The sequence below is a fragment of the Limulus polyphemus genome, unplaced genomic scaffold (genome assembly GCF_000517525.1).
Source record: "Limulus polyphemus unplaced genomic scaffold, Limulus_polyphemus-2.1.2 Scaffold3659, whole genome shotgun sequence".
Taxonomy (NCBI): domain Eukaryota; kingdom Metazoa; phylum Arthropoda; class Merostomata; order Xiphosura; family Limulidae; genus Limulus; species Limulus polyphemus.
The window spans coordinates 74,977-86,803 of NW_013669269.1; the positions used below are offsets into that span (position 1 = coordinate 74,977).

Here is an 11,827-nt window from a genome sequence, read left to right on the forward strand (position 1 = left end):
TGTTTCATCACAGCAGATAAGGTGTTTCCAATCATTGCTCACCCTTTCTGCAATTCAAAGTTATTCCACTGCTTGTGAAAAGGACTAAAGTCCAAAACAAATACAAGTTTACTCGTACCAGCTCTAATTGGAGCAAATAATAATAATAATGACGATTGCTTTAATTTTTTATTAATCTATTCGTACAAATAACGCTTTAAGAGTGATTTGAAAATTAAATTTTCATAGTTTGCGCATTGATTTAAAGAACAAAAATATATTTATATTTTGTATACCTTTCGTTATTAAGCGCCTGGATATTTCTTAATATTTATGCTTTTTTAGTTAACTCGGTGATTTAATATGTGGGTAAATATTCTTACACAGCTGATATAGTATAAGCTAGTTGCTAGGCTTACGTTATTGGTTAAGAGGTAAGTCACATGACCACTAACAGGATGTGATGTATCAAACACAGCTGAAATTTGTTATGTTACAAGAAGACTATAAATTATAAGAGAAATTTTAACCTAATAAAAGCTAGTAGACCTTTTCACCACAAACAGGTAGGTTTTAATGATAAGAAAGAAGCTGAACTTGCAAATTATATAGGTGTAAAGTATTTTCAACATTTGGAAGCAAACTTGACGTGTTGTCCAGTTCATTGCGATACTACTAATACTATTTCATTAGTATCAGTATAACTAGCATTGGTAATGGTAATAACATTTTTTATGCGAATTTTTACTTTTAGACAACTGTCAGTATCACACTCACACTGTTACATTTATACTATAGCGTAAAGGTTAAGATATTGAGAAAATGACGTACAGTGTTTTTTGCATTTGTAATATCGGCTGGGATTTCGTTAAAAAAGATATTACTATATTATTAGGGAATCCAAAATGTCTTGTGAGAAACATTTAGCTGATGATGTTAAAAACTAACAGCAACGAATTGTCTTCTTTAAAGTTAAGTTTTAAGTGTGCTAGTAAATAAAGTGCCCTAATTCAGTAATTGAGATGCTGATGACTATAACTAATAAGTATAACTAGTAAAAGTTATAACTTAAAAAGTGTAAAACCTATATACCTAGATTTATACCTAAATTGATAAACAATCAGGGGTAAATAATACCTTCCCACTGTCTACTGATCTGTTATTAAGGATGAAAAAAGAGAGGCTTGTATATTATCTGTTCTTTGACCTATTTTAAAACCATTGGGAAACTTTATCTGGTAAAGCTCTTTGCCTACTTTGAATCTCTCAGTCTTTCTATTTGCCACCAAGGAATTAATATGTATAAAATTCAGGTAAATTCCAATATTACTCATAAAATTCTCTAGATCAGAAATATTGCAAATATCTTCTCTTAGAAATATGGAAAAGAAGAAAACATTTAAAGGTCTACTATTTTAGTACAATGAGAACCTTAGAATCCAGAATTATGGTACATGCTGGAGCAAATGTAGTATGGATAAGATAGAGGAGCTACTTGAAAAGTACAGGAAATTAACAAATTCATTTGATTCTAGAGGTCATAGATTACTTTTATTGGGGGTAGTACTGAGGTTTAATTATGGTGAGAAGTTCTAAGTTGATCAATAGGACAAAATAGTAGAGTGAAATTGTGTCAGATGGAAGAAGTTGTGTGGTCAAATTAATGGGATCTATTTGTTGGAGAGAAACATTCTGTGGATTGAATCTTCATTTTAGTATCTGTGAAGCTAACTTTTTTTGCAAAGGTTATTAACTGAGTTATTCAGAATAATTTAATCGGAATGAGTAAATGTTGATTTGGGGGTAAATGAAAAAAAAAGTACAGTGTTTAGTATAGTAGCAAAGATTACAAGATGGTGGTCAGGGTGAGTGCATGACAATAGGTTAATGCTTGATAGAAATGAATAAAAATCCTATAACCTGAGTGCTTTCAAAAGGTGAACCTTTCGAAAATTCTCATGTTATAGGGTTTTTATTCATTTCTATCAAGACTTTTTGAACCTACGTCATGAATAGGTTAATGCTGATAGGAATGAAAGAGATGTCCATGGATCAGAACAGGTTATAAGCTCAGTGTACAAACAGAATTCATTTGCTCCTCCTAGTAGTCATCAATGAGCCCCTTGTAGTAGATTATAAAATCTTCAATCTTTATATAAATTATGATCACGGAGGGCCTAACTCAGAACTGGGCTCCTGCAGCTTCCTTTTTTTATTCCAGTAGCTACATCCAAAGGCCCCAAAATGCCCACTTGTTCCCCATCACCAGCAGTAAGATCCTATAACCATCCCTGGGTTTATGGAATAGTTTGCAATCAGTTGCAGTAAAAGCTGCAGCATTGAAGGAGGTTAAGAGAAGCCTGGATGAGTACTTTTAGAAATTGGGGTTGGATATAAAAAAAAAGTGGTTTCATTAAGTAGTTTGGAGTCGAGTTGTATTAGAAAATTGGATAGACTAGAAGAACCAAATGTCCTTTTGTTATCCTTTGGAAATGAAATGATAGTTTGTGCTGAGAGGAAAGCTTTGTTGGCGGGAGTGTACAACAAATAAAGGGTACATGTAGTACAAATACTATTATACACTTTTCTTAGTCGAAACCTGTATTAGTCAATAATGTATGATGTGATTGAAATTGCATGTAATGTCAGAGATGCTGTAGTGCAATACTGTATTTATTGATTATTAACAATGATGAATTACAATTTTAAGTTTTATACACTGTAAGACAAATTCCTGTTTGTGTGAGTGAAAATTAATGTTATCATGTTTATGATGTAGCCATTATGTAATGATAGAAACTGTCTGATAAGTAAGCCTCACTTACTTATAAAGCATATTTTGTATGTAATATTTCACTGATTAACTGTCACACCCTAATGGGTGCAACTCATTTCAAGGATAAAATTGCAGTATTGCATTTTAAAAAATATAGATAAAGAACTTGTAGTCATTCTTCCACACATTAAAAAAAATTTTCAGAGCTGAAATGTATTCACTGAAAAGCTTAATTGTTTCCATAAAAATAACAACACATTTCAAATGTTCATGTTTGGTTGTTTCAAATCGCTCTGAATAAAAACATGGGTGTTTCTGAATTCCCTTCTTTTTTAATATATAATGTGGTACTTGTAACTCCCTAGGAGAATGGTCAAAATAATTTTGGAACAAATAGTGCTACTCTGACCATGTACCTTTAGAGCATGTAAAGTTTTAAGGACTTTAGTCAGTCACTGTTTCTTAACCTTGATTGTTAAGTTGTGATGTATTGTCTTAATTTCCCTATTATTCAACTTTGAGAAGTCATAAGCTAAAAACATAATGAAAACTCTCTTTGTGTTTTTTTCAAATGTATAAACCAGTGTCATTTCCAGTTCACTGGAAATTCACATAGAATTCAGAACAAAGTGATAAAAAATTTAACTTAGTAATATGTTGCTAGAAAAAAAAGATGTTTGTAAACATCTTCTACCATAACTGTGATTTATTTTTCTTAAACTTGATTTATCATTTTGTACTTAATTTGAATAATGAGATTGCAGTATGATAGGCAAATATGTTTTATGGAACAGGCAGAGGTAGGCTTAGTTTAATTCTTTACTCGACTGTATCAAGTTTCGCTTTGCAGACAAGCCCACTGTGTTAGGTTGTGTATACACTAGGCATTATCAGTCAAAGTAACTGCTTGAATGGCCAAAGAAAATAATTTATAAGAAACCTAATAAAATGTTTAAATAACATAAAATGGGTTCAAAACTTATTACATATAATGAATGGAATCTTCTGATTATAACTATTAAAAAAAAAATATCCATCCAAGTTACAAGGAAGCCATTGCTAAGGAGCAAATCTGCTTTATTGCTAGAACTGTTCATATAGTAATATCGCTATTCAATGTTTCTGAACAAATCTAAACAGAATAAGATCATGTAAGAAAAAGCAACATGTTATATAATAAGAGAAACAATTCACAAAAAATAATGGTAAAAACTATTGTCCTTTTTTTTTTCTTATTCTGCTTGTACAGAAATTGAAACACTTATAGTAAACAAAGAAGTATATAATATATAGGCATATTGCCTTTTACGGATAATTCTAAGCTAGGAAGTGCAACTGGTTTCCACACTAGACTGTCGGTGATTAATATATCATGTGGTTTTGTTTAGTAATTGAATTAATAGTAAGTAAAATGTAAACTATTTTTGTTTGTATACTTGATAGCCATCTAACTTACTGCATAAGACCTAAATGGAGTGATTGTTGCTACTCTGATATTTTTTATGCAGAAATCTGCTTTTAAATAATATCTTTAAGAATAATTCCAACCAGTGCTCTTATAACTACTACAAACATAATGATGATAATAATTATTATTATTAACTTGTTTGGAACATGTATAACTGATCTGTCACAACTGTTGGTACATTTCTGGATGTTTGATTCTTCCAGACTTGAAACATTGTTTGAGTTCAGTCCTCATTAAACATCAAGAAATAAAATGTGATCTAGATGAGAATAGATCTTAGCCAGGTTTTTGTGAATATGAAAAATTACCTTTTGATTGGCATTTTAATAGCTGGTGATTCTTGACCCAAATTACATATATAAGCTTATGATATTCTGCAAGCACACAACTTAAATACGTTGTCAGTAGAGCTGGACAACTAACTCAATTATAAATTAGTGTTTCCAGTTTTACTGTTTTTGAATGTTCCAGTTATCCAAGTAATTGGAATATTACAAATATAATTTCTCGTCATTATTTTCAATGAATTCAATGTTGTTTAGCTTAATTGGTTAGTGTCTCAACTCATGAAAATAATCTACTAATCAATTATTACATTATATCTGATTATTACATGTTTTCAGTTCTTCCCATTACCTGAGTTTCATGAGAATAATTAAGTGAAAGTGATTGATTAATGAGTCAAACAATTAATTAATTGGCAAATGCCATCAATTTCAAATACTTGTTAGAATAACCAGAAACAATAATTTCTATTAATGGATTATTTTCATGAAATTAATCAGTTTAATCATAATTTCAGTTAATCCGTTGTTACATGATGCTGCTCGATTTAATAGATTCTTATGTGTAATTGATCATATCAGTTAAGTTAATTGATATTTTGGACATTAATATACAAAAAATCTACTTGGCACGAAATGAACACAGAAAGTTTCAAGATGGTTTCAGCATGAATAAGTTATGGAAGTATATATATGGTTACATATTTAGCTTGATCTCAATATATTTTGCTCTTTATTGGTAGGTAGAGAGAGACTGTTAAGAACCAAAACATATTCAGGGTAATGTGTTGAATCTTGAGCTCATATTTGAAATGAAAATTATTATTGATAGTTTTTTTTTACCATTACACATAATCTTAATGTTGTTTTCTCAGCAAGTAAAACAATCTAACTAAAAAGTAAAAAAAAAATAATTATATAAGAACCAGGTCAGTATTAAAGTAAATCCTAGGTTACATGTGAGGGATTTGTTCTATATGATTAATTTTCTGTTTCCAATTCTTCCTAAAAGTAAGTACATTTAAAACTGATGAATAGTGAGTAAATTTCATAGCTGATGGTAAAAGACATATGAAGATAACCTTTGTTGTGTTGAAAGCTTTATATTTATTTTTTGTTAAAACATAGTTGAATGTTTTTTTTTGTTTTTGTTTTTTTCAGTTTTCTTCACATAAGTTCCAATTTAACACATTTGTAGCATTGGATAAAAATATCAACAAAGCACTTTTTTCAATCCTATAAATGTATGTTGATAAAACTACTTTTAAAGGGAGCAGAGAAATTTGAAAACAATTGTATTGAAAAAAGACTGCTTTTGAGTTCCAAACTTCTTTTGTTACAATGGAAAACTTTAACTACATTATGAGAGACCAAGAAATAAGAGAGAGCAGTTCAGAAGACTGTGCATCAGCAATACTGGAATCACATGGACCAAACAAAGATGTTAGAGAGATGTACCCTTTTAATCACCAGGTTGGAGGCCATTCACAGATGCTGCTTTTGGAACCAGACACTTTGTGCAAACCTCTCATTCAGCAAGAGCTTCATTTCTATCTTAATGTTCCTAGAGAAATGAAACACTTCACACCACGTTATAAAGGTAAGTTGGTGATTGTTGGAGAAACTTGCGTGTGTTTTTTTTTTATCCAAATATTACTTCAAACATGTATATAAAACCAATAAACCAATGCATTTTTATAGAGTTTTTAGATAGCATAGAAAATTTTCTCTTGTTTGGTAACATTTTTTAATACAAATATAACTTAGTTTTCTTTGTAGGCATGCTAAAGGGCACCAAAAAACCACTGGGATTTTCCAAGCTGACAGGAACTATAAGCAACATGTAACTTTTTTGAGTATATAAATACATCTAAGTTTGACTTATAATGAATGTTACAAAATAAATAGTGTGCTGTGAAATAAATCTAACCTCCCCAGATATAGAATGAAAACAATTTTGAAATGATTGCTAGTTGATTTATTATAGGAGATTATTTTCATTCATTTTAAGTTACTTTTTAACAGCTTATGTTTGATCAGAAGCTCTTAATGATACATATGTAGTGATGGTTAAAACACAACCAGTATTATATATTTGTGTAGAAAATGTATGCAAATTACCGTAATTGCAATTTTAAATGCATTACTGAGATGTGACATGGAATACTTAGTTTCACATAGGGATATAAATATAGATGTTTTTTAAATATAGTGCTGTGAGGTCCTATATTTAATATACAAGTAGATTGAAATTAATCACATATCTAAAGTAAAATGTATGGAGAAAATCGTACATTTACATCTAACAATCAACTATATACTTTTAGTAATAAAAGTAATTTACTACTTGATCCAATAACATTTATCTCAAGCTTCAGCTTACTTATTCATAGGCTGAGGCTTGAGATATATGTTTCTGGATCAATGACATTTTTCTTCAAAACACTTTCCTTAATTATGTATATGCACGTTACGTATGCATCAAAACTCCTTGATTTCAAGAAGTTTATATATTAAATTTCTATAATAATAACTGAGTTTCATGAATTTTTTTATGATCATTTTTGTTTATTATGTACACTGTAGGTGATTAGATCTAGTCTAAGAGCCTGTGTATTAGCTATTATCTACAAGTGAATTTTCATATATATATAGGTACATTCTGTAAAAACTTTAAAAACAGGAATATCAAACAGTCTGAAAATTCACATGGCTAACTTTTGTTTTAAATATTTTCCTAATATTGTCTTTTTGACATAAATTTGCTTATTTTCATCTGTTTCTCCCAGGGGTTATCCAAGTTAGTGAATTAGATAACAGATCAGTTATTGTCCGTTCAACAAAACACAAAGACATTTCAACAAAAGACCAATGCAGTCTTAAGATGAGGGAAGTCAGTAGAAAGTTCAAATGGAATGCTGAGGAAAAATTTAGGTAAGTATTTGTTAATTAATTACTACTAATAGTGTAGGAAGTATTTACAACAACATTAGTTTATTTTTGTATTAACTATATTATACAGTGTACATTTCTTTAGGATTTTAAGACATTAAAGGTGAGGAAAATGTTGTTGGAAGCCCAGCCCATTCCTTCTAAAGAAAAGTATTATTATCAGGCAGAATTAAACAAGTTTGTAAAAACTGATTGAAAATTTAACTATAGCTCACCTACCAATTTCTAATTAGAACTAGTAAGAATTGGGACAGTACTTTGACACTGTTGCATTGGAAAAATCATGAAATCTTAGAATTTTTTGAGATTTTTGCAAGAAGTTTTCTAGATGATAAATCAATGACTGTAAGTATTAGTAAGTCATGTGGCTATCACTTTTGAACATAGGAAATCTATACTTAGATGACCATTTTATCTGCAACATGCATGTGCATCTTGAAATTCAAATTACTATCAAAAGTTTTTTAGTAGAATTTTATTTTATCTTTTACTTTTTCTACTCTAACTATATATGAGATTGGTCCATTTGACCAACCTTGTAACCTCCACAAAAAAATTAAAATGACCTTCTTTTTCATTTTTTAGGATGAATATATTGTTAGACAGTTACATGCTATTTATTCTTACAGCCTAAGATAATACAGTTGGGATCTCCTTATCATTTAGATTTGTTGTTTTACTGCCATTAGATTAGTGGCAAAGTGAATTATTATAGCAGGTAAGCTATGTGTAAACACAGCATCAAGTTATTAACACGTTGGTCAACTTACAACATACTGTGCTTAAAAGATATGTTTGAGCTATTAAGTACTTTTTCTTTTATGTAACCTAATAAGTTTCAAATTTGTATGCCTCAGCTATTGTTATAAGAATAAATAAAAAACAAAATCTAGTACTTACATGTCGGTCTTGTAATTTTTTGTTTTTGAAGTTTCAATGAAAGTTAATCCTATTTTTTTGTAGGGGTGTTGTTAATATTTTACTTGATTTTTATTTATTTTAATTATACATTTCAGAACACAAAATATAACATGAAACAAAAACAATGTCTTAAAACTATTATGATTTAATTGGATTTTTAACTAAGCAATGTGTATCTATATAAATATAATAGTACTGTCTGTTGTATGTCCATGTAACTACTTCACAAGATGTGGATGGTTCTTCACCAAAATTGGTATGGAGGCTCATTAGGTACATGAGAGGGGTACATACATATTTTCAGTTTTGTGGCTCTTATGGACATTTTTGTGTTTTTTACTAGCACTTTGCCCCCTGTTGATGGATCTTCACTAAATTTGGTATGGAGGTTCATTGGATCCATGGAGAGATAAATACAAATTTTTCAGTTTTATGGTTTTTATGGCCATTTTTGTGTTTTTGTATTTTTTTTACCACTACTTCACACCCCTGTTGATGGATCTTCACCAGACTGGGCATAAAAGTTTGTTGGGTCCATGAGGAGATTCGTGGATATTTTCGGCTTCACATTTTATGTTTCGCAGTTTTTATGGCATTTTTGCATTTCTTACAATTACATATCAGGGAAGCAGCTTTCATGTCCTAAAATAATCTTTCATTAATCATAAGTTTACATAATTTCCATCCAGGGAATGGGTACTCCAGCTAGTAATAGAATAATTTACTTAGCTGGTTCAGGTGGTGTTGGAGATGGCAAACTGTGAAGATGATGTGCAGAATAACTCTAAATCATGACAACAGGCTAGCTTCATAAGGAAAGTATTAAATTGAGGTCTTTTTTGGGGGAGGGTTATAAATAATTCAATAGCAAACATCAGAGAGAATTATTGACAGCATGTGGTAAGAGGGGTGTGGCATGCAAGTTTCAGTTTATAAAATATAACTCATTAAAGCAAGAAGAAAAGAGGCTAGTAATATCTAATGTATATGTGTGTAAGTCCTATGAAACTTAAAAATTAATACGGGGGTTGAAAGAAGTTCAAAAATGGGCTATTCAGAGCAAAGAAGGGTTACAAGATACATAAAAGTAAAAACTGAGAACTTAATTAAATATTCCCTTTTGAAATTAACAAATTAAAATTTGTCTTCAAATTTTTATAATAAATTACATTTTCATGGCAAGTGTATTGACATACTTTAATGATAAATAGTTAAATTCTGTAAATCTGTAATGGAATAAAGTATGGTATCAACCATTAATTGAGCCTGGTTTGTATATAATTTACTTGCTAATTTTTATTTTATTTTGTATTTTTAAAATATACACAGTATTTACAACTTTCCTCTAAATCTTTTTTTTTTGCCAATTATTTCACGTAAGTAAGATTTTTTCTATTTTCTTTATCACAATTGTTAAGTATGAGAATTAAGAAAACTGCTAAATGACTTATTCTAATGTTACAAGAACGTTTTAATTTTTTATATTCTTGAAGCTGTTTTATAAAGACATGGTTAACAATCTTTGTAAAGTATTCACTTATTTGGAATAAAAATTAGTAAATGTATTTTATTATAAATTTTACATTTAGTTGTTTGATATTTTTGTTTTGTGGTGTGTGTTTATTCTAGACAGGTTTTTAAGTACTGTATAAAAGGATAATTTAATTTTATTTTATTCGTATGTATTCTGCTCTTGACCTTTTATAAATGGTAGTAAGATTTATGGCCTTGGCCCTTGTCAGTCAGGACTTACAAAGCTAGTAACAGGAATCACACCCAGTATTAGCAACATAAATTATTTTAATTTATTCTGTTATTTTCCTCCTTGCACTTTCTAATTGCCAAAGGTTAAACTGTTTTGCTTGTTTCAGTTTCTCCCCCCCCCCACCTCTTTAGAGCTATGTAACTACAGATAGAATAGTTGTGGGGAGTTAATTTAAATTCTACTTTCATAACCAATATTGTTTCCTTCATACATGTACCTTGATATAGGTTGGTGCAAAGAAATTGATCTTAGTTATTTTGTGTGTCTGGAGTAAAAATAATTTACTACTAAAATAATCTGTACCTTACCTGCAAACATAAATTTCTCTCTTACCATTTAGGGTGATCATCTGCTTACCAGGTGTCCCATGCATGACTCAAAGATAAATTTTATTAACTTTGCCTCTTATCCTCATTTTTACAACTTTTATTAGACAGTGTGCATGTTTTTCCTGTCATAAACAAGTTTAATTTTATGACCAATAAATAAAATGTAAAACAAAGCTTACAGGCTAATACCATGTAGTAATTTAACCTTGAAGTTTTTATCTTAATATATACCATGTTTAAATTACATTAAAACAAAATAAATATGGATATTTATTCATAATCAATAAAAACTCTTTAAAAGTAATAAAATATCACCTGTGCTATGAGCAAGGTACATGTATATCAGGAGACATTTATTGTAGATAAAATTAACATTAACAAATTTATCATCTATTAGGTTGTCAAGAAATTAATGTCGCATTTTGGAACACTTTCATTAACCACTCCCCAAAAAATGTACATCACATATAATAGTTAAACGAACCACCTAAACATCATGTTAGTTTAGCATATATACTGTGTAAAGTTTAGTATATTCTAATGCTTTATAATGAGTTTGTGAGGCACCCAAACACCTTCTTTATGAAGTTTCCCATATTCCTTAGATGTTTACATATTGTTTCATGAGAGGCATGCAATTTCAGGGCCATTTCATAAGGCTGTTGCCTTGGGTTAGACTCAACAAGCATCTTCAGAGTATCAATATCAATTCCAACATGTTGGCCCCTGCCATCACAGTTTTTAAGGCTAAAGTCAACTGAACGAAATATGCTGAACCATCGTTGACACTTACGAATGTTAAAAACATTTCCATAAACTTCTTTGATGTTCTTTGTGGCAACAGAGGTGTTGTTTCCTTTCTTGTATTCAAACAGCATTACATGTCAAATGTATGTCTTGTCATGTACCATCTCCGATGATCATCGTTTCCAACATGTGAACATTGCTTCGTCTCTTCTGGCCTGTAATGCTCGTGAGCCATTTTTGGATAGAATTGTCAACGGTGATGAAAAATGAATTCTCTATGTGAATATTAAATGCCAAAAACAATGGCTCAGTCCTAGACAAAAACCATTTCCAACCCCAGAAACCTGGACTCCATCCACAGAAAGTGATGTTTTGCATTTGGTGAGACATGAAAGGAGTAATTCATTTCCAACTCCTCGATCCACAGCGAACCGTGAATGCAGAAATCTATGGTCAGCAACTGGAACGTTTAAATCAAGCCCTTCATCAGAAACACCCTTCACTTGTCAATCAGAAAGGTGTTTTTACTTCTCCACGACAATGCACGTCCACATGTGGCACGTTTGACACAACAGAAGATTATGGAGTTGGGTTGGGAAACTCTCC

The 11,827-nt window shown here is 30.4% G+C and overlaps 1 protein-coding gene across 1 annotated transcript in view; it reads left to right on the forward strand.

Moving 5' to 3' along the window:
- Positions 1 to 451: 451 nt before the first annotated feature.
- Positions 452 to 11,827, forward strand: part of LOC106469792 (inositol hexakisphosphate kinase 3-like) — a 20,064-nt gene continuing 8,688 nt past the window's right edge. The window contains exons 1-3 of the mRNA XM_013930302.2: positions 452 to 545; positions 5,669 to 6,107; positions 7,297 to 7,441. Coding sequence (XP_013785756.1) covers positions 5,849 to 6,107; positions 7,297 to 7,441 — 404 coding nt within the window. The 5' untranslated portion in view covers positions 452 to 545; positions 5,669 to 5,848. The remainder of the gene's footprint in view (positions 546 to 5,668; positions 6,108 to 7,296; positions 7,442 to 11,827) is intronic.